This window comes from Rhea pennata, chromosome 4 (assembly GCF_028389875.1).
Source record: "Rhea pennata isolate bPtePen1 chromosome 4, bPtePen1.pri, whole genome shotgun sequence".
Classification (NCBI taxonomy): Eukaryota; Metazoa; Chordata; class Aves; order Rheiformes; family Rheidae; genus Rhea; species Rhea pennata.
Window position 1 is genome coordinate 61,745,460 of NC_084666.1, and position 24,288 is coordinate 61,769,747.

Genomic DNA, 24,288 nt, shown 5'->3' on the forward strand with positions numbered 1-24,288 from the left:
GTAAATATGAAACAAAACCCTTTTCTGAAAATAACGGAGATGGAAAAGAAAGAAAGAAAGGCCAAGAAAAGCCAGTGGAGCTCACAGTTTTCTGAAATTATATGTTGGACTCTGATTCATTCTGTAAATTATGAAAAAGGTTAAAGTTTGTAGAATAAAGTTATCTTTGGACAATTCCTGTTTGGTGTATTTGCTAAACGAAGTTAGAAGAATACATTATGAACACTAGAATGAACACCATTGGTAGTGTTCAAAATCTTTATTTTTAACTATATAAATATATTGTAGCATTGATTTCAGATGTGACTGACATACAAAAAATGGTATTTGTTGTAGGCTCTATGTAAGCACAACTGTGAGCATGCTGCTTTAATGAAGGATTTGGAGTGTAAATACACCTGCATTCTAAATGCAAGCATTCAAATATGAGTGTTATTGTTAAGCTGTGATGGAAAACACATACTTATTTGACAGTTACATATACCTAATCCTGCAAACTGTGTAAATTAAGCCAGTCATCATATACAGGATCTCTCTTTTGTTTATTTTCTGCAGCATTTTTCTGGTACTGGACTATTAAATATTTCTGGATTGTTGTATTACACAAACAGGTTTTGCAATTCTGTATGACCATTCCAGTGCACATAGTTCTCTAGTAGGTCTGCATGTTGTCCTTAGTCTTGCTATCATACGGGATCGTGAAGACCATTTACAAGCCTGGTGGTCCTTCCAAATAGGAATGGAAAGGGCAGGTTTTTTATGGAGAAAATGCATGGACTGTGGACTGTTTTTTTTTTTTTTTTTTTTTGTTTGTTTGTTTTTTTCCTCTTCTCTAAGTAACTGTTCTTTTCCAGATTGCCTTAATTCAATAAAAGAAAGTGAAAAACTGTCTAAAATGTATTCACTTATCTTTTCATCTCAATTTTTTCTCTCTCTGAATAAAGCCTGAGAACTTGCTTTTAGCTAGCAAATCCAAGGGAGCAGCAGTAAAACTGGCAGACTTTGGGTTGGCTATAGAAGTCCAAGGAGAACAACAAGCTTGGTTTGGTAAGTAGATCTTTTTTTTATTTATCTTACTATTTATTTTGTGTTGCCGTTAAGCCTCCGAAACCTCCCAGCTCTCACCCTAACGTGAAACATGTAGCTGTATGATCACTTGATATATTATAGTTCTAAGGAATGTTTTCCTTATAGTTCAGTCTCTGGCTACACTTCAGACCTTTTCCTGCAGGAAAAATGTTATCTACAATTCTCAGCAAATTAAGAAGGGATTGGCAGCAGACCGTCTTTGCTTTAAAAAAGAAAAAATAGAATCTCAAATCTGACTTGTGGCTACATTTCCAAATCTAAGAGCTTGCTTACACAAGAAGGGGCTCTGCATCATAGCCTCCTTTTTACTGGCAAAGCTAAATCACTGTGCCAAATGACGTAAAATAAACTGGCAGAAGTTTATTCTGTTCACACAGCTGTGTTCATACTGGGGATTTTGCCAGCACAGTGATGCTGTAAGGAGAGGGAGGGGGGGAGATTTTTTTTATTCATGCATCTAGTAAATATAGCTTTAGAAATGCCCTTTTTGCAAGTAGACTAAGTGCTACTGATTTGACTATGAAACTCAGGTTTCCTGATTTGTATATTGTCCTAGCTTTGCCTGACTTCATGTTCTACTGCGACATGGGTGCACACAAGGCCCTTCTTCCCACTTTCTCCTGTGTACCTACAAGAAGGAAATGTGGATATTACAGGCTGGGAGGGAGGTGGGTGGTTTCAAGTCAGATGTTCAATCCAGGTGACTGAGGATCAAGACTCTGAATTAGTTCTGCTTAGTGCACCTGCCCTGTAATTTAAACATGCTGTCTGAGTCAGTTGGAAATATCTGAAAATTTTATTCTAAAGCATTTCAGAATGTGATTTAAACAAACAAAAAAGTTAAAACCATGGCATTTGAGTATCTAAGGCTGTAGACAGATGTCTGCATCCAGATCTTGCTGTGACGGTACAGGTTACCTCTCCAGGCTGTTTCTATTGCTGTCTTGGAAGTGCCTGCTCCCTCCGATCTGCTAGTAAAGCTGCACATACAACTGTTCCTTGACCCACTGGCATCTAAATAAGCTGGTTTAGTAAAAATATGCGGTAGCTAACACATGAGCAATTCATCTGGCAGATCACAAAGACCATAAACCAAGGAAGGGCGAGAGCTGCTAAAAGCATCAAAGAATGGGTGCAGCAGTCTGGAAAAGGATATTTATGCACAGCTTATATCTCTTTTGAACTTGGTACTGAAGTTTCTTGGCAACTTTGGTGAAACATTTGGAAACATTATCATTTTGCTACAAGGGATCAGATGTATACTTGTTTGGTGGTGATGGTAACAAAGATATTTCAGATTCTGGAGGCTAACTCTATAAGAGCTTATGACCATCAAAAGATGTTCTGTGCTTCAAACCAGAAAATGGAGGATTTCTGCCTTCCTGAGGATGGAAATTTACTGATCTAAACGAGATCTCCAGAATTAATACTTGGGTTGTGTCTGCTAGTACAACACTCCAGGATATGAGAAAAGGAAAGGGGGTAGTGAGCCCTCCTCTCCAGCTGTACTGAACTATTCCTTTTTAAGTTAATGTTAAAAAAAAACAGTTTGGATTACAGATTGTTTGTAACAGTTAATAGATGCCTAAAAGAAAAGCACATCCAAAAAGAGTTAATATTGTTCATTTTAAATAATAGGATGTGTACAGATGTGATGCCGCTAACTCAAGTATGAACTGATGTGAAGCACAAGACAAAAGCCAGTATAAATCCAAGGGGAAAATAATACTGAATAAAATATTTGTAGAGCTACATATTCTCACTTACAGTAGCTAGAAAATGCAGCTTAAACTTGAACAAAGTGATAGTAAGCTTGCTGTCAAGGCTTAGTGTAATAGCACAAAAGATTTTATACAGGCAGTGGGTTGAGATACTGAGTGTTTGAAGTCTAGGATATATCTACGTGTGCATGCACAGGCAGTACCATTAGACATATGTTGCTAGCATTATAAGCCTAGGCTGTGGTTTTAAATCCCAGCTTTTGTGTAAGTGGATTTCAGTAATCCACAAAAGACCGTGGAGGTTGCCATTGAACATTAGTAAGTAGACCAGTACAAAGGGAATTGATCAGAAATAAGACAAAATCTAACTGATTTGTTTTAATAACAAAAATACCAGGAAAACAGAGGAAGCATCTCGAGAAAGAAAAATATCAGATAACTTGATTTCAAGGGTGTTTTCTTTAGATGGTTTATCAGTATGGATGCAGGTGATATACAGGATTTTGCAGCTCTGTAAAATCTTGCACTGCATTTTTTGGCCGCTTGGTACTTGTAAGGGCTTGTTGTAGGCTTGTAATGTTACGAAGACTTCCATGTTGATAGAAAGGAAAGTGAACAGAGTATCTTCAGAAGTTATATATAAGAGACAGATAAGCCAACAACAACAGAACAGAGGAAAGTAGTCTAATGTTGCTTTTTTTTCGTTCATAGTATTTAATAAGACTTAGAGGGTGCTCTACCTCTTTTGGAACTTTCTCTGCAAAACCTTTCTGTAATGATCTGAGCTGCTTCCTTCTGTATTCTTAAGACTGCTTTACAAGGCGGAACAGGAACTCCCATGAGTTCGGTGGTTTGAACTTTCTCCTGCTTCCTTTCAGAAATTTTTTTTGGTTTCCTGAGCATTTACTGACTCATGATATGCTCTGATTCTAATTATAGCTCTGCATAAATATTTTTTTCAATGTAGTCCTCAGTCCTGCAGAAATGGTGTGATAGTAGCTTTTCTGTTCAAACCACGGATCTTTATCAGCAAGAAACTGTTCAGTGTTCTGTCTGTGTGGATACTACAGGATACTTTCTTGATTTGCACATTTATGAAGCAATACTGTTTCTTGCCTGTTTATAGAAAGTGTTCAGCTGTTTGGTTGAAACACTCCACCCTGCTAGGAGGTGTTTAATGTACTGGGAAAGTATTGGCAGGCTCCACTGACTCACTGAAGCAGGTGACTCATTGCCCCTCATTAAAGTCAATGGATGGACTGCAGTTAACTCACTGGTAGCTAGATTTAGTCGTAGTGGCATTGTGTCTTAAGTCCAGGCCTGCAACTAGAACTAACATATGCTTAGTTTAGTTAATTTGAGTAGCTCCACTGAATTTGTTTGCTAGTTGCATTAAAATTAGGTTGAGTACAGATTCTCTTTTGGATATAGCTGTGCAGGAATAGAAGGCTACTACTCTGTATTGACTCTCAGCTGCTTCTTGCCCCTTGCTGCCATATCTTCTCATTGGGCTGCTCATTTGAATTTCTGAATTCTGACTTTAAATTTCTGAATATTCTTGTGTCAGAGTAAGGTATATTAACAAAGATGCGCTACCTAGACTGTTTAAACTAATCTAGTTTATCCTGGCAATTTATTTTGGTACCCTTGCACAAGTGCTTCTGAGAAGCCTTAAATGTCGCAAGGGGGTGATGAAAGCATAAGGCAGATCTTAGAGCAGTGATTATCTTCTGCTGTGTGTTTAAGGTGTATTTCTTTATGTTGCTTTAAGTTTACGTAGGGGGATTATGTTTAGTTAACTTTCAATCCTGGTTAGGTTCATAGCCACAATCACCATTTATGAGGTTAAGTATATATGTAGTCTTTGCATAAGAGGGTTTTGAGACTACAAGCTATTTAGATGGAGTAACATGTACTCAGGCACCACTGAACACAGCAATGCATAACATTTGTCTTGGGCCTCTGGATACTTATTTAAATCATATAGCAATCAGCGTATATGGAGATACAAGCTTTTCTAAATATTTTACAGTCAAAAGTAGTTTTCCAGCTTTGCAAGTTGTTTTAGCTAAAGTAATTATTTTTAGCAGTTTTCTGAAGAGTACACACCCATATTTATATAAGGATCCCACTGACTAGTTATAGAATTAGCTGGTAAATAAAGTTTAACAATTTCAGTGTGCTTTTTCTTTTTTCCCTGAAATCGTGACTGTATACTTTTCTGCATTTGATGCTTTAAACCTGTTAAAAATATCTGCTATAACCGTTCCAGTTATTTCTGGTAAGTTTAGATTCATGTTCAAAATATAAACAAAACTCTACCAATTGTTTCTGATATGCTTAGACCCATTCTTAGTCAAATACTTGTCAAGGGATGCAGTTAACTAAGTACTATATTTATTTTCACTCTGAAGTTTAGATGTATAATTATGTTTATGGAGCTGTGGTAAGTTTGAGAGTCAGGACAACTTCCACTTTAAAAAGAACAAAAATATTAATGTAGAGCACTGCTTCCTTAACGGAAAAATATGAAACATCACTCTATTTGAAACTGAATAAGAATAAAAGAATATTTATTTTACAGATTCTCAAAGGAGATTAAGATATGTTTCCTGTATGATAGTATTCTTTAACAATTCATGGTTCTCATATCAGGAGACTGCAAAAGCCAGCCTATTTTTAATTAAAATATTTTAGGTATATTCTCAGTAAAATATACAGAATGTGTTCCTCCTTTTCCTCCTCCCACCCCAGAATGATTGCCAGCTGCATGGCAAAGGCTTCCTTTTTCCGTAACTCTAGACTTTTTGCGTTATCAGCATCTTTCATATGTTTCATTGTTTATCTTACATTCAGCGCGTATTTTGTGGAATGCAGCACGGTATTTTGGTAATGATGTGTGGTCCTTCATTAGAGTCACCAAATTCTCACCTAAGAACTTCCAAACATTTATTTTAAGCAAAGATGTAGAAAAAAAAGGCATATTTCTTGAAATTAATGTGTCGTTTTATTAATTACAGCATCCTACAAAAAGTCTACATTATTCCTATAGTGTGTATTTCTCCAAAGAGAAAGCAGCACTGCTGATAATAAAGAAAAAATATTAAAAAAATGTAAAAAGGAAGGAGAAATGCTTTTTGTTCACTTTTCTAAGGAGGTTTCCAGTGTGGCATGACTTAATGATTGCCATCATCTGTCATTGGCTCAAGTGAGTTGCCACTTCTTTGCAAAGAAATTGGAATTTTTTTTCCTCTTTTTTCCCCCTTTTAAATGAAAGATTTATCCATTCTTGAGCTTTTCTAAATAGAGACCTATATGTTGCTTACTCAAAATTCAACACTTTCATAAGATGGAATTGGGTTTTTTAAATGTTCTTTATAGTTACGAGACTGTAGCTGAGCTGCAGTTCTGTTTTGTAAATTAGTTCCCCGTGAGTGTCAGTGGAAGTATTGTGTGTGTGATAGCATTCTTCACAGCTGACAGCTGAAGGACTGATATAAGTTCTGTGTGATTCCTGTTTAGAGACAAAAATTTTGTAATTGAGACTGGTTTAAAATAGACTAAATTATGCTAATGAGTAAAAAAGAACAATAATAGTGTTTGTAGTTTTTGGCATGCATGATGTGCATTTTCTCTCCTCAGTTAGTATTTTCAAGAGAATCATTCAGATCATCGAGGCTTCCCACACTCACCTTTCCTACATTAACGTTTTTGACCCGGAGCCAATGTTTGTGCACCTCACTACTGGATGACTTGCTATGGCTTACAGTTATGCAAAAATCAGGAATGAAATTTCATCAGCTATCTTGTGATTGTTTTGGTGATGTTCCACTGTTGCACTGTCACCAGATCCTTGACTCCCCTGTTGAACCTGCAGCGTTAGTGTAGATGGATTAAGTAGCTGGCTTTTAGTTGTCATCTCAACTATACCAGTCATGAAGGGAGAAAAGAATGTGCCCAGTAGTAATGTTCTCTGTTTTGTCACTTCTTAGTGAATTACTGTAAAAAAGAAAGTTCAAAATTAAGTGTTTAATCTTAGATGCCATCAAAAAGTCCTGTGTGTTGTGGGCTGAGATGAGAGTGACTTGCTTTTTGCAGGTATGTACAGCTTTTGAGAATACCTGCACTTCCTTTTGACAGGCTTTGCTGGTACTCCAGGATACCTTTCTCCAGAGGTGTTACGAAAAGATCCCTATGGAAAACCTGTGGATATGTGGGCATGTGGTAAGAAACGATTGTGAAAGACAGTGTTCAGTCTACTTTAAAAAAAAAGTGCTTTTGAGGAGAGAGATGGTATCCAAAATACATTATATTCTACATCAGAAAATATATATTTAGTGAAATTCAATATTCATTTTTAGAAGGCTTCAGATTTCTTGGTATTCTTCCGGCTTTATATATTTTTGATTATTATTTGTGAAGATGTGTTGACACTGCATTCTTGGTCATGACTGCACAGCACACATTAATGTTTTAAAAAACTGCCTGCAGATGCACTGTGCCTAACCAGTTACAAAACATAACAATTCATACTGTAAGCAGAATCTTAATTTGGTTTGCAAGCAGTCTAAAAACTGATCTGACCACGGTATTCGAATTGCAGTTCTAAATTTTTCAGCTAAGTTTTTGGAATTAGAGTACAGAACAAATTTTTTTTTTTTTTTTTTTTTTTTTATCATTCGGCTCTTTGAAACAGTGTAACTTAAGGTATGGCAGGGAGTAGCCATCTGCCTGAGAACAATTGGTATTTTTCCGTTTCCTCACACTTACTTGATTGTATTTATGAAAGCTTTTTTTATTTTTTTTATTTTTTTTTCAGTCAACAGGAACCGTCTCTGTAAAAGTAGCAGGTTGAACTTTTAAATTTACCATCTACCATATATTTATAGAGATTTGAGTTGTGCAAATTTTCTTTGCTTTAGGTTTAGTTTAACTCCAGCTTAAAGGCACCATTTCAGGCCACAGCACCCCATAGGTAGCAAATGTATTTTCCTAGAATGTCTTTTATAGGTTGAGCATTGAGAAGTGCGAATTGATTTCTCCAGGTAGCTGGACAGTGTGCATGATCTGATTTTGTCAGATAAACATTCTTGCCCACAGTTTGTATAAGATGTTGTCCTTTGTTTATTCTTAAGGCTAGCATAAATAGGCAGTGTTTTTCAGTAGCTGAGTACCACTATGGTATTGAGCCATTTGTTTTACATGTGCTTCAGGTGCAAAATTAATTTCTGGAGTTTGTTTCACTGAATCACTTACTACTATTCTTTCTGCAGGTGTCATTCTCTATATACTCCTGGTAGGATATCCTCCTTTCTGGGATGAAGACCAGCACAGACTCTACCAGCAGATTAAGGCTGGTGCTTATGATGTATGTGCTATACTCTATCTACTTAGTTAATTATAATTATACTTCTCAGTAGTTTTGTAGAGTAAAAAGTTAACTTACAATTTTTTCCTAATTTTTTTTTTTTTTTTTTTTTTTTTTTTTTTTGGGTATTGGTAATATTTATGATCTACTTGCTATGGTAAATACTGTTTTGGTAACCTGAAATTCATATGAATGGGAACATCCTATGCTAATTCAAATCTGATTTCCTTATGCTTAATTGTCTGACCCTTGTGTAGATCCTGCAAAGATTATGTTTTCCTGACAAGCCTGTTCAGACCTCTGTGTTTCTGTTAAGTATTTCTGAACTCCCAGATGCCTATGTTTTTTTCTTGTGGTTTATCACTTAAACCAATCCATTATTCTAAATTGTTTTTATAATGTCTTGGGCTGTCTGAACACACACTGCAGTACTGTTGTGTTGCCTACTTTTGTAAATACAAGCCAGCATAGAGGTACCCAAAAGAAATAGTTTCATTACCTGTATGTATGTTCCAACAATAAGCGTTACAGCTATTGGTAATTATTTGGAAAATTGAATTGATATTTTGGTGACATGCATGAATTCTGCAATATCATCCATTTATACTAAGTTAGACAGACAGAGGGCTATTGATGCTCAAATTTAAGCCATTTGTGAATGCTAAAGAATGAAAGACACAGAAACTTTTATCTTTTAAGCTACTTATTTGAATCCAGTCCTGGAGCAATAATGACTGAAAAATGATTGTCGTGCTATGGCCTTTTAGTGGAAATGAATTTATGGTCTGTCTAGTCTTCTTCCTACTGAACAAGTAATCATACAGCAATGAACAGGATGACAGTGGGAATTACAGTTTCAGCTGAGAGGGAAGAAATGAGTAAACGCAGAGATTGAAATATGCATCTGTATTGTACATACATGGTACATACTTCTGAAGTACTTTGCCTAGATTATAGTAAATTTCCTATAATCTAAATATAATCATTTTTTAATATTGGATACCTCAAAATGAAATGCTCAGGCTTAAGATCTATCAACACAAAAGCAGTAGACATGCGTATTTTTCATATGCATTTGGGTAGACATTTTGAGTGCATGTGTAAATATTTGGCTGAGCAAGGAGGTGTTAAATTAATGACTAATTAGATTTATACACCATAACTATACAGTTATCATGAAGATTGATTTGAAATAAAGCAAACAAGGAGATTGTATAATAATATGTAATATTTATATATTTATTAAACTGAAATAAGGATTGTATGAGGTACTACATGGTCATATGCCTCTGAGTTAATTAGATTTTGTTATTACAGAATCACAGAATCGGTAAGGTTGGAAGGGACCTCTGGAGATCTTCTAGTCCAACCTCCCTGCTCAAACAGGGTCACCTAGAGCACCTAGTTATTCCGCCTGCCATTGTTATTTTATCCTATGAATTTCAATCATGTTACTGTAAGCATAAATGCTGTGCATCTGAACCAAATCAATAAAAAATTAAAACAGTAAAGGAGAAAAACACTATTTATAACACCAGCTAATTGTTCTAATGGTGGCAAACTGCTTTTTTTCTTAAAACTTTTAAGTTGCACTAGCAGTTAATGTTACAAAAATAATATCAGTAAAAATCATTACATAAAGTCCTGTAGAGATCATGCAAATTAATATACATATATATGTTTTTTCTTAAGTTTCCATCACCAGAGTGGGATACAGTGACTCCTGAAGCAAAAGACCTTATCAATAAAATGCTTACTATTAACCCAGCAAAACGTATCACAGCATCAGAAGCATTAAAGCATCCATGGATCTGTGTAAGTAATTTCAACTTATTTGACAAAATAATTTTACAGGCAGATCAATTTACAGTATTCTTCAGCATCCAGTGAAGGTGTTCAGAGAATAATTTTCATCCTTATTCATGCTGTTCCATTGCATCTGTTTAAGTAGGAAGGTATAAAATTGTAATTATACAGATTTAGTCAGTAATATCATATATTGAGGTTTCAACCTGAGACGGAGTTTCAGAGAAGCAGACTCCTTTTCCTTAACTTTATGGTGCAGGGGTTTATCGCCTGAACTAGGCTGCAATACCTTCATGGTGCTACTGCATATTCTTAGGGAAAAATATACAGAAAGTCATTTTCAGTTGCATAATGCTTTACATCTTCATTTTTCTGTAACTATTACAATAAGCATGGAATTTAAAGGCAGAAGATAAAGGGACTTGTTATAAGTCAGTTTGCGAGTAATAGAAGCTACTTTTCTATTATTGGATCCAGCACCACTTTCCAAGTCTCAGTACTTGCTGCAGTTTGACTTTGCAGGTGGTCTTGGCTGATCCTTAGAAAATCACAGAGAGATCTATAGCTGGTGGTTCCCAAGCCTTTATTTGTTCTGATAGATCGTATTACCTTGCCTTAAAACTACAATGCAAATTAATTTGACTTGCAGGGAAAATGTAGATAGACTTGAGAGTCCTCTTTACTATTTCCTGCTGCTGTACTTGACCTAATATAACCAATGCTAAAAAAAAAAAAAGCTTCCTTCTTTTTTTAAAGTATATTTTCTGAAACCATAATTGAGGATATTACGTTGTTTATGTGTGTACTATGTAACCCAAATTCTAAGATTTTATATTTTTCTAAGTCCTTATTTATGTGGAAAAAGTAATTAATTTCAGGACAACCTTACAGATGGGAAGCGCAGAGTATAAGTCCTTGATTTTGCTGATTTGGAGATTTTGCATAAAGGACAGTCACAAGGGGTAGAAACTAAAGGCTTAAGGCTTGGACCATGTGGGTTATAATATGCATGTTTAACAGTGAATAAAATGCTAGAGGTCTGCTTGGATGCATTAAAATAATTCCTTCTCCTTCTCTTAGCAACGTTCTACTGTTGCCTCTATGATGCACAGACAAGAGACAGTAGATTGCTTGAAGAAATTCAATGCAAGAAGAAAACTAAAGGTAAGAAAGAAAACTACAAGAATGAGGGTTTTTTTGAGAGATAAAACTGTAAGTTGGCTTCTATTCCATCTGTAAGAGATGTCCCTATGTCCCTAGAGGAATTTCTTCTTGAATATTACTGTCCTTATGAACAATTTGATAAATGATCTGCTTTTAATCATGAGAATCTTTAAGTTTTAACAAAGGTGAACAAAATGTAGCATGTCAGTTTAAACTATCCTGCTAAGTATTATAAACAATATGATGCTAGACTCAATATATCCTTTTGCAAATCTGATTGCGTTTCTAGTCTGTTATGAAGGAGTGATTTAAGAGGGAATTTTTAAATGATTATTACATTATTTTGTTGGATTAAGAACAATAACAATTACCTTCATTTATGAAAAGTAAAAATATTCATTTGAAGGAAAAAAAAAATCCCTAAGACTAATTCTTGTAGAGAATATCCTTTATTTTATTCTGATCAGCCAAGACAGGATAATTTTACAAATGTGAATGTTTCTGATCAGCACATTGCAAATGAACTCCTCTTCCTACCTCAGAAAAAAAAGATTATAAGCACACAAATCAAGCCAGTTTCATTTTCAGTTTTGTATTTTGCAATTGGCTGCAATTTGCTGATTGCTGTGCCTGTGAGTATCCAGGGTTTGTGCATTACATACTGACAGTTAGTAATTATCTGAGACTACAAAGTTGCTAAGAGGTGCGTACTTAAGCCTAGATTACAGTTTATGGATTCACAGCATCATGTATGACAGATAATGCACAGAAATTCCATTGTTTCAAGGTTAATTCAGCAACTCATGCAATTTAAGACTGTTTTCCTTCGTGTTGGGTTTGGATTCAGAATTTTACAGAAGTTTAATACTAATTTGAGAAAATATATCTGTATACAGGGGGCCATTTTGACAACTATGCTGGCTACCAGAAATTTCTCAGGTATGTTCATTGAGCTCCAGATTCATATGGCCTTGTTTTTTTGGCGTAAGTGATGAATAATTAGGATTTATGTAGTATGGAAGGACCTTTATTGCTGAGGAGCATGTAAATATGATACATCTAAATTGTTTCTTTTTCAGAAACAGACAAGAAAATTAAAATATTTAGGCCAAATTGAATCTTTTCTAGCTGCCTTTGGCTAATGCAATATTTCAGTGGAAAGTGTGTTCCATCTCATTACTTTTTTAGTGTTATCTGTGGTATCTTGTTGAAAGATAGACAGTATTTTCCTGGGTATTTGGATGGAGGAAATTGAAAATAATACATGTAATTCTATTTGTGTAAATGTGATCAAACAAAGTTTAGAAAGTTATTTGGTTTTATATAACTGAAATCTCATTCTGGGATTTGATTGTATCTTGTATTAAAAAAAGATAAGTTCATTCTTTATTACTTTGCTAAGGAGTAAGAAATATATTAAAATTGGTCCATCTTCTCCCTCTCTTTTAATTGCAGTGTGATATAGTGAGGTGTTTCCTACTTATGAAATAATTTTCTAATTAGTGTACATGGAAGTTTAGGTGTTCATACTAAATAAACTTCAATGAAGAGAGCCAAAATATGTTTCCTGTTAGTAGAATTGGAATTTCCTGAATAACAGTATTACCAAAATTTTGATGGTATGCCAAATTTTTCATTTGCCATTCAAGCTTTTAAGTGAATAGTGAAAAATAATACCAAATTTAAAACTCTGTAATGTGCAATTCCTCCTACTCTGTGATGTAATCGTTGGAGTGTAACTGAAATTAATTTACAGATAAAAACATGGTAGTACTTTTGGCATGTTTTGAGTAATAATAATAAGCACTGAATTATTCAAAATAAGTTAAAGAATTATGAAAGAACAGTTTGTTCTGTTTGCATAATATTTAAAATACATACCGTCTTTCTGTGTTAGGTTCCTACATTTAACATATACCTGTAATAAAGAAAACTACATTTCTGTAAATTACATTAGGTTCATGCTTAATGGATTGCTGGTAACTCATTTCCTTTTAAAGGTGATAATGCTGTAAGTTGCATATCTTGTAAAAATGAATTACTTTAAAATATCAAACAGATGTCATTTTTCACCACTTCATAGCTGTCACAGTCGGTATATGTAAGGGTCAATTTCAACTTTCATGAAAGAAAAAAAGCCAAAATCGTTTTCAAATGTTGTATCGACATGAAAAGCAAATAGGGTTTTTGGCTTTGTTTCGGATTTTTTTCACGTATCATCTCTGTTTTATACCATAACGATGTGTAATGACATTTTACTTTCCAAGTTGTTTATTCATTATGTTCATTGCAAACGCATGTTTTTGAAGGTCATTTGTCCATAACAAAGTCGTTATAAAAGTGTTTTATTTTCCTTTTTCTTTCTTCCTTTTATGTGGAATGTGTATTTCTTGTGAGGTAAGACCCTCAGCACGTGAAAGGAACATCTTTTTTTCTCTTCTGAATCAAAATTGCTGTTTGCCCTAAATCACTCTAATTTCTTCATGTTGTCACAAATGCCATTTCTTTTCAGTTTTCCTTCTGGCTTATTAGCACTGCATAGGTTTTACTTATAGCTTTCGCTTGTTGTTGCAAAAAATCTTTCATTGCGGGCTTAATTTAGAATATGCTAATAGCTTTGCTACTGCAAATTCTTTAAATATTTGATCTGTATACAGTGTCTGTGCTTAGAGAAAGATGCATTAACATATTCTTAAAAATACGTTCCAAACCAAAGACAACAATGGCAAAAGCAGTTCAGTAAGAAGTATGTCCTCTAACATAACATACTGCATAATAATCCATGCTAGAAACATTTCAAAGGACATGCTGGCAATACTGTAAAAATAGTACTTGTATTACTGCTTTTGGTACCCTCATTTGACTTGTTTTTATTTACTTTTTTGCATAAAACATGCAATGTTTCTTAAGCTTTGAAAAAACTCAAAAATTACGTACAAAAGTGTAGTGAAAGGGCCTACTTCGTTATGAACAGCAGCCTGTAAAAATTAATTTATATTTTCCCGTATTTTTGTGAGCTCTAACAGTATAAAGCAGATTTGGAAAGGAATGAACTTACGGGTGTTTTGGCCTTAGGCTTTAGAAATATCCCCCTCCTTTCCATAAATTAATTTCAGAAGTTAATAGAGTTCCCGAACATTTGTATTGTTGTAAAGTCTAACGATTGCATTGAGTTCAAGGCCTCATTGCTTCACGTTCTGTAAGCACACATTACAACAGGAAGTATTCTGTCTCAAAAGCTTATGTAAAATACTTTATTTTAAATGTTAATTTTACATGTTTATCTTATATAAAAACATACTGTATTTCTGTTACATAATACAAATGTATTTTTGTTAATCTTAGCTGGAAATCACTGGCCTTGTCATATTTTAGTAGTGTTTGCTAATGTCCATAATTGTTAAAATGTATTTGGAGGATTGATAAATGTTCATTAAATTAAAAACATTAACTTGACCTCATTTTCCAGTTTTAATGTGAACAGCACAATAACAAACATTAGCTATTTCTGTACAGTTTCTGGGGTGATTTTACATTTTCTGCACTCTGAACAAAGCTAAATGAACACTGGATGCAGATACAGTTGGTGAATAAGTGAATAAGCCACAAATACGGAAATGAGCTTCAAGTTTAAACCACGCAGTCATTAACTCCAGGGAAATATGAATTAAATTGTATCTCAAGAAACTCTGTCACTGGAACAGGCCCAATACAGTTCCTGACAGAAAAATATTGCGTCCCTTTTCCCCCCTGTCATGTCAATATTGCCTGAAAAAGAAAAAAACAAACACCACATATCAGATCATGTGCAGAATAAGGATACAGATCAGAACTGCTTTATCAACATACAAAACCTTCTTCCCCTTCTCAGCAATACCCAGAGCCATGCTCAGCCTATCCAGCCAACTAGTTTTATCACTTCACTTGTGTGCTTAGTAATTCATCCCAAGTGTGTTGAATAGAAAGGGTCACTAACACCTTCTCTGTATGTAAATAGAAGATGTAAAGCCTCTGTGTGTGTGTGTGTGTGTGTGTACATATATATATATATATATGCACAAAGGCATGACCGCTGTAGCATGAAGTAGATTCAAAAGGCTTAACCTGACGTGTTCCTCTGAAGCATTTAGCTTTTCTTATTTTTCCCTAACAATGCTAAATGGAGAGGGAAACAAATGTCGGTAACCTGTCATTAGAAGCATGTACTATTTTAAGTAAAACAGAGTATTGTCAGTGCAAGAGGAGGGAGGCTGAAATGTATGATGTTGTCTTCCTTTCCCCTTCTCATTCCTCTCTCCAAAATCCTGAAATAGTTTGAACAACCTCAGGCCTGCAAAGCCCAATCATTTCATTTTTCTAAAAGAGGAAGAATACCTATGAGGGTCAAGTTCCATATCATGTTTCTCTCCTGTTGGTTACACCAGATTTTTAGCCTGGAACATTTCTCCAGCAGAAAGGCTTCCTAATTCTAAGCAAAACTGTATATAGAACAGCACCTTCCTTGCAACCTAAACTACGATGTATTTTCCAATAGGAAGACAAGTTCATAACAACAAATAAAATTGCCAAGCTCATTTTTATAGTTCACTATTCTTCTGTTCTTTGACAGACTCAGCAAGCATTTACACTTAGGAATAGTTTATCTGAATTTGGTAGGTCTCCCAGCATGTATATTTGCTGCAAATGTTCACAAGTTGAGGGTTTTGATTTGCTTGCTTGCACATTAGCCCTCACAATTTAGTAAGACTAAATTGTAGACTAGTTTGACCCAGTTTATGTGGCAAGATTTAAGCCTAATACACCTGCAAATCAAAATTGTAACAAATAAAATCTTCCCCATCAGATCGGATTGAAATTATAAACAAACTAAAAGCTTGTTCTGAAGAAATTTAACTGATCAGGGTGCAATATGGTTCAGAAAGTCATAGGTTTTCTTCATTAGAAATTGAAGCACAACAATCATTCTTAATTATTAACCCCCCAAGAAGCACCCCTCTGAAACAAAACTTCACTAGCAGATTGTTTTACCTTCTGTAGTTGTAACCTCCTTGTCCTTTTCTGTGAGGTGACTGATACTGTCATCACGGGAAATCCCCAAAGGACCGTTACTCAAAAGTGTTCTTTTATAATGCAATTTACTTTTCATTTAATGGAATAGATAGTCATGTACCTCATTATACTTCTATGGTACCATACCTCATCGATTAGCTGTTGCTTACTCTTATTTCATTCTCATATTAATAAGATTATTAAGATAACAGCGAGCTATGCAGATATCATATCGAAGTCCCTGCCATCAGAACAGTACTGCTTCATAGTGATTATTGAACTATCCCTGTCAACAGTTGTAAACATATTTTAGTTAAGAAAATGAATGTATCCAAAACTGCTTCTCTTACACATAGCCTACTTCTGCTTCTTTTATGACCCCCAGTAGTTCCTAACAATTAGGTTTATCATTGTATAATTACCAACAACTTTAATTAATAGAAAAGAAATATTACACTTCAGTATTTGTAGTTTTTTAAATACTATGAATATCTTTTTTGCTTTACTTAGAGCAACAAAGAGAGGAGATTGAAACTGAAAATGTAGACGGGGGGGCGGGGCAATGGGAGTTTGCTGCACAGCTGATTGACCTCGGTAGTAACCAGCTGATACTGAAATTATTTCTCTCATTTTGCAGCAGCTAAGAGTTTGTTGAAAAAGCCAGATGGAGTCAAGGTAGGTTAAATATACACTTTAAAATGTATTTTCTTATTCACTATCTGTAACTTCTGCCAATTTTTAGAATTGAATATGGTTATCTCTTTTCTTTATAGAATTTAATTGTTTCTTAGTGCCTATTTGAAGTGATTAAAGTTAGGTGAAAAACTTTAAAAAATGAAATAAAAGGAATAGTTGAAAAACAAGCATTTTAATAAGTGGAAAATAGAAAACTGCTGGAGAAAGAATGCTTTGCTTGCAATTGCAGTAGAGGATGATTATATAATTAATGACTCAGTGTTATTAATTATCTTATAAATGATGTTTTGGTAGTAGGCATGTTAGTGTTTTAGGTACTGGTGCTTCTTGACAGCATTATTGCCTTCATGTTTCCCCTTGATTTTTCATTAGATTTCATGGAAGATCAAAAGTTTATTGTTAGACTTGGCTCCACATGAATTGTATTCTACCAGGTGTCCTTGGTACATTTGGCAGAACTTAAGGGGTTTGATATGTCAACAAATAAGTTTGTCCTGACTAATAGACATTACTAAGAAGGGAATATTTTGGCAGCTTTCATACATAATTTAGAGTTCCTATTCTCATGTCACCAGATACTGCAGGAGGAGAGATGCTTCACAAATGAACATTCTGGATAAATACTTTGAAAAACAACCAGAAAAAAAATCACTCAGCAGTGAAAAATGTTTTTTTCTTTTCTTGGAGGACTCCTGAAGACTAAAATAAGTGCCTTGAGTTTTCATTACGTGATTTGAAAGATTTTTTTTTTTTTTTTTTTTTATTTTTTTTTTTTGTGCCCTATGTATTTTCTCAGGAGTGTTTCTTTGACCTGAATTTTAATTTCATATTTAATCTTAACTTTTTATTCAAATGAAACATTGTGTACTTAAATATCAGATTCATAGTATCTTGTCTCTGCTCTCCCAAATATGCACACTTTCCCCGTCAAAATAGTCTTGAGACTGACTTCAAATGAAGCAAGCACACTTCGATTTCAGCGCTTCTCATTGATAAGTAGTAGATATCTTAGTTGTATGGAGAAGCACATCATCTGTACTATTCTGTTATTTTGGTGGAAAACCCTTAACGTCTTTCATTGTGGAATATTTAAATTGTATGTACTCTGGCTCAATAGCTTTTCCTGTTTAAATATCATTCCTCCTACAGGTCTACAGTAGTATTTGTTATATCTTAATTTTGATAATAATACAACAATTGTTGCCAAAGTTTTGCCTAAATTACGCTTGTTGGGTTTTGATACTTCAGTTTTCAGCATGTTTTATGTATCTGCTGTTTTCCTGTGTGTTTATGTGGAGCAAAGAGAGTGAATATACATCTGGGGAGGTCTGTTTTCATCTTTTCTTTTATTGAGAGACTATATTCTCCATAGCATTTTTCTGCCCCTTTCTACAGCTTATGCTGTCTTAAAAATACAACAAAAAAACAGAAATATGCTGTTCTCCATGCATTGCTACTTTAAATCCAACCAGTCACGTTTTCTTCTTTTCCTTTCTCTTTGACTGGTCAATTCAGAAAAGGAAGTCCAGTTCGAGTGTTCAGATGATGGTGAGGATCTTTATCTGACAGATTTTTCCTCCTGTGAAACGTTCACACTTAGAAATCAAGTAGTTGCATTTAGTTTTGTTAACATGTTGTGAGAAGTGCAAGACTTTAAAGTACAATCTTGTGAATTTTAAGCCTGCAGTTGCTGTATGCCATCCACAGTGAATTGTTCTGCAGTTCTTTCTAGCAAGTTTTTTTTACTTTTTTTAACTGGGGACATGTAAATACAAAAAAGTAGATGTAACATTGGCCAATGCAGCTGTCCTTAGTTGATAAAAATAGCAGCAATACAGTAATCTTGTAACAGCCTTCCATTAGTTTTTAAAATCTTTGTATATTAAAAGCTAATAATATTAATATAATGTAACACAAACTACATTGCTGTACATAGTGAAATAGTGTAGCTTTAATCGAGCAATTACAGGTCAGAATGCAATGCTAAATGCTCAGGAGTCAAAAAACGACTCCACAGCCTTTCCATAATACGCTTTGCTAGCTAACTCCCTTCACAGCTCAGGGGGTTGTCACAAGATGTCCCAACTGACTGTCAGTCTCTCTAACTTCTCTTCCTCCTTGACTTACTCTATAGTTTTGCGTTCATTTGGCCTCTGTGCCTCCATATGGCAACTCATTATATTCCTGTGTATTGTGGCTTTGAACCTGAAGTTGGAGGTGTTCATGATGATCTGCTGTGATGTCCCAGCCAGCCTCTGTTGCTGCTGAAGGTAGAGAGAAGGCAAATGTTCATCACTCACACCTTTCTCCGAGAAGCACAAAAGTCCTTGAAAAGTAAAAAGTACTAGTCAGATCTGAATAGGCATGCAGTTACATAGCTAAATATTTTGTTCTTCTCTAGATGAATGTAGAATTTCAGTGAAAGTGTGTCAATGGTAATGTGCCCCAATGGGGGAAAGAGGACAGGTGCAGCGGGGATATTTATAGTATCCCAAACATGAAATATGCTTTAATTCTTTGGTTTCAAAAGTATTCTGTGGAAGATTAAGTCCCAAGATACAAGTTTTTGTTTTTAAAATATTTTTATAAAATACTGAAAAAAATCATAAATGACTCTACTGTCATGCCCAGTTGTTCAATGTGTTTGTTTGCATCTGTCCTGTACTACTATCAAACCTAAAAGAGTGGCTTTTGACAAGTAATGCTTTAGTATAAAAGTTTTTCTTCCTCACCACAAATAGATCACTGCTTCAGTATAATTTAAATTTAGAATGGTTGTTACACATGAAAATATTTTACTCCTTTTGGAATAGCTTCTCTTTTCTGTTGAAATACATGCAAAATAGATAAGTGTGTGTGTTCATATATCTTAACAAAAAATCTCATGTATATGTTGCAGGAGAGAGGGAGAAAATATTCAGGCTTGCTGCTGTTTTCTCTCTAAGCTTGAAAGGGTTTTGTACAGAAGAAATAACTTTGTTTTGAATTACATTATCTCTTTCTGCTTTTAGTAATGAATGCTGAATTCTTGATATGTTACTAATAAGTTTTGAATATATTTCCTGCAGTTTTCAGCAGTAGCTGTAATGGATATTGTTTATTTTTATAGGACTTTCACCAAGGGAGTATGGACCCAAGCCTGCTCTCCTTACTCAGGCAAAATTGGAGTTAAAATTTGATTAACCTATTTTCATTATGTATTCTGCAACAAACATTTTTTTGGCATATCACTTTATTTTTGGTATTAAGCTACTACTGAATGGGACTGTATGAAATCTGGTGAAATCTCCATTTCCTTCCTCATGTTTTTGCTTTGTGTGTATTTGTGTCTTTTATTAGTTACTTTTTGTTGGTAGTGTCTTGATGACTAAGCTGTCACCAACATATAAACTTTTAGTTATACAAATTGATATATGATTTTTTTCTCTTATCTTTGAAGATAGGGTATGCCATCAAGCAGTGTTGTACGTGTGCTCGCTACTCCATAATTCTCCTATAGAATTTCTATTTTTTTAAGTGGTTGGGGGATTTTTTTAAAGAAAGGTTTTCCTGAGTAAGGACTTCAGGTTTTGCCAATCTCCCAGTCCCATAAGTATCTAAGCAAGTTAGTTGTTATATAAAATACTCGCTAATACTTACATCTGAAAAAGCTACCTGTGAATGCCGTTATGCACCAAGGTATTCTTTCCCCCCCTATGTTGAGTTCAGAGAGCCTTGCAGCTTCGGGCTGAAATTGCACTTGGAATACACAATTGTGAATAGATAAATGAAACTTATTTGGCAATAACTAGTGTAAGCTGGAGCATAGAGTAAACACTTGGAATTCAATAATCACTTGTATTTTTCTTAATGACAATTTCGGTAGAAAGGCCAGTATTAGAAAAATGCAGATGTCTTATCCTTCTGCTGTAGAACACTATTAACTTTGATTATAAATCAAAGAAAAATATTTTTATCCGGTGTGGGAGAATGGTCCTATCATAAATATTGCTAAATAAGATTTAGTATGGAAATAATATTCTTCTGGCATTAACTAATTAGGCTGCAGAAGATTCTTGAAAGACAAGATAAATGCTAGTTAAAATGAGAAAGTTTTTACTCTGGAATAAATTAATGCAAACCTTATCTTCATTTCCATAATCTAGGCATGTCCTAAGTAAGACCTGAATTTAGCTGCAGATTTCATTCCTCCAGTCAGTGAGTCAGCTGCCCTACCTGTACCAAAGTAAAATAATAATGGAAAACTGCTGAGGGTATTAAGTTCAGTGAATTTCCTGAGAGGTGCAAACTTCTTAAGGCTCAAATTTAGCAAAGGCTTAGCACTGACAAAACTTACAGAGCCTGCACTTCTGAGGAGTTCAGTGCTTGATCTGAGACTGCAGGATCATTGAGAATCTTAAATTAGAAATCAGATGTTTCTTACACAGTTCAGTTTGGTCCACTGTTCTAGGACTTTCCCTTTCTTTATGCCTTTTCATATATATTACTGGGGACGTCATCATTTTCTAATTGATTTTAGAAAGGCTTTTCTTTAAGAAGAAAAAAATACCTCACAAGCTGGTTCAGAGTATTGCTAGAATTTGTTTCTTTAAATGATGTAGTTACCTTTTTACAAAAAAATCAATTAATGAAAGAATTATGTATTTTTGTTCATTTGCTTTGTGTGTTTAATGTTAAGTAGTGTGAATAGAACGTTCAGTACAATTTTGGGGGGATCAAAGTCTTTTCAAACTGTATATCTTTATATAGCTTTGCATGCTGTTTTGGACTGCTCTTGTTAAAAACAGACATGACCAAAACATTTCTGAAAAACTTTTCTAAATAATTGTTGAAGACAAAAATGATGTTTTAAACTGGTTTTGCATATACTTTAATATTGCTTCCTAGTATATGTAAAAAGTAGTTTGATACCTGATATTTAGTATTTTTCTACTTCTCACGCCACAGTATTCATGAAAGTGAATTTTAAAAGTGGACTTAAAGAATCAGATACATTTGAACTTATTCTTTACATCTTTTTTGAGATACAAGTTTGTATTAAATAGAAGGCCAGTCTTGTGAAGATACAGTACTGTGCTAAGCTGAAGAACTAGCATGACTATCCACATGAAGAGTTAAGCAGATTTCTTTGTGGATTAAGACTGCAGAAACTGTATAGTATGGAACCTGATACTTTCAGGGTAGGGTACCAAAAGTGAAAAGCTGATACGCAGTTACTGCAACATTCTTGAGACTGGAAAAATCACAGCTGGAAGTTATTTTTGTCTAAAATAACACAAAAAAGCTAAAGAGGCACCAATCTATTTCCAATATCAGTTACGTTTATGAAATTACATTCCAAGAAGTCAGTAGAACTATAGCTTTCTAAAGAGCTATGAGGAATCAAATACTATTTATGCTGGTGATTGATAATTAGAAATAAAGTGTAACTGAGTGCAGTTATTTAATACTGTTGCATAATTAGAAATCACAATGGCAATTTTGGACTCTGTTTAAACCAATATTATTTTTGTATTTTTCTCGTATGTATTTAGCTGCTTTCTAAAGGCTCTCTGTTCTTTTAAGTGTCACAGCTGAAGTCATCTATACCTTATATAGAAGTTCCTAGAGTGCATCTAAAAACATGTAGCTAGCATGTTTGGGGGAGTCACAGCTAGCTATCAAAGCTATTGTTAGTGTTCCTTTCAAGTTCATAAGTTCATCTTTCTGTGATTCTTTATTTCCATATCTATATCTATATATAGATATCTATATCTGTATATACATGTTCTATACAGAGAGATATAGATACAGTGCCTGCTGCAAGTTCTAAGGCTTGTCTGTTTCTATTTTCTGCATACCTACAGATAAACAACAAAGCCAACGTGGTAACCAGCCCCAAGGAAAATATTCCTACCCCGGCGCTGGTATACCTGGAATCTTCCTTTTCATGCTATCTGGAAGTTTTGGACTGTTTTCTGTTTGTTCTTTCTCCATTTTTGCTTTTCCATGTGTTTACTCAGTTTGCTTTCTAAAAACAGGTTTTGAGAAAACAAGTTTTTGTTTGAATTATACTTTCCTTTTTTGTGAGGAAGTCCATTGTTAAGCAGTGTATTTATTAATAGAAAATGTTAAATGGACGCTGGATGCGGTAGAGTTATAGCATTCATATTTGTAGTTGAATTTTTGCATGCTGTGCCAGAAAGTGAGTAGAATGCACTTCATGTTGCTCTTAGCTGTTTGCGTGGTGATTGTTTCAATTTTTTTAATGCTACTTTTTTGCCCAAAAAAACCTCTTACTATTTTCTTTCTTTCTTTTTCTCTCTTTTTTTTTTTTTTTCTTCTTTGCTTTAATATAAGTACTGATATCAAGGAGAGCTAACAGGATTATTGCCAGGCAACCATAAAAGAGACCTTATTCAGATTTTCATTCTGTAAAACTCAGCAGGACTTTGCAAGTCTACTCTTACTGGGATCTAGAGGCATCTAGTTCTAAAGTTTTTTGTTAGTTTCTCTTACACTTAAATCTGTAGGAGATATTGCCCTCTAATATTGTCTGCAGGGAACATATAACTAATTAGAGAACTGTTCATGAATATTTATATCACAATCTTACTTCTGTTAGTAGCTCCAATTTGTTGAGCATACATGTGCCACAGGGCTTACAAATATAAATGCTAGTGCATAAGTACCTGATTTTGTGAAGTATTGTTTTCCATATGATTGAAGCTTTGAAACATATATACAAAACACACACTGGGAGAGATTTTTCCTGTTGGCTCTTTCTGTGCCACTCACAATGAAGTGTATGTTCCTAAGTAACTTCCAAGCACGTTTTCAGGTTTTATGTAAGAGTACACGGCAGGCAGTTCACAGACATCGCCATATACAATAGTCCAAGCTGAAAGTGTGCTGACTATCTGTCTGCTATTTCAAGCAATTTTTTGGGGGTCAGGGGGGCAGGGGAAGGAGAAGGAGGGGGGAAATTTGGGGAAATTGCATTCTAAAATGACACAAAGACCTCCCACTTACTCTATGTGCTCTGCCAGGGTAGCAATTGATAATAATGTACCTGTTTCTTCCTCAGTCCTTATTAGTCCATCCATATTTTTATTTGATCACTTTTGTATTAATACTAATGCAAGCAGCAACCATGCTTAAAGGAAAGAGGGCATAGTTCCTCACGTTAGCAGCTCAGACAAGAAAAGGAGCAAAGCATTTAGTATGAGATCTTATGAAAGAAAGAGCCTCTTAGGTCTCCAGAGCTTCAAAGCCCTGTGTATGTTGATCATGAATAAGGTCTTTGCATGCTGCTGAATTAAGAGAGGTGGTCATTTTTTGCTGGCTTGCTGGTTGAGGAAATCTTTATATCCAGTTTCATCTGCTGGCAACAGTTAACATTTGTTATAGCTCTTA

General features: G+C 34.6%; 1 protein-coding gene across 24 annotated transcripts in view; it reads left to right on the top strand.

Moving 5' to 3' along the window:
- The window catches only part of CAMK2D (calcium/calmodulin dependent protein kinase II delta), a 169,868-nt gene that overhangs the window by 115,162 nt on the left and 30,418 nt on the right, over positions 1-24,288 (top strand). For 6 of the 24 annotated variants that reach the window (XM_062574053.1, XM_062574073.1, XM_062574062.1 and 3 more), the window contains 8 exons: positions 945-1,047; positions 6,951-7,034; positions 8,084-8,178; positions 9,871-9,993; positions 11,065-11,148; positions 12,045-12,087; positions 16,835-16,872; positions 22,740-22,799. In XM_062574053.1, coding sequence (XP_062430037.1) covers positions 945-1,047; positions 6,951-7,034; positions 8,084-8,178; positions 9,871-9,993; positions 11,065-11,148; positions 12,045-12,087; positions 16,835-16,872; positions 22,740-22,799 — 630 coding nt within the window. Of the gene's footprint in view, positions 1-944; positions 1,048-6,950; positions 7,035-8,083; positions 8,179-9,870; positions 9,994-11,064; positions 11,149-12,044; positions 12,088-16,834; positions 16,873-18,408; positions 18,442-22,739; positions 22,800-24,288 lie in introns of all 24 variants that reach the window. The other 18 variants (XM_062574058.1, XM_062574064.1, XM_062574075.1 and 15 more) reach the window with 6 other exon arrangements.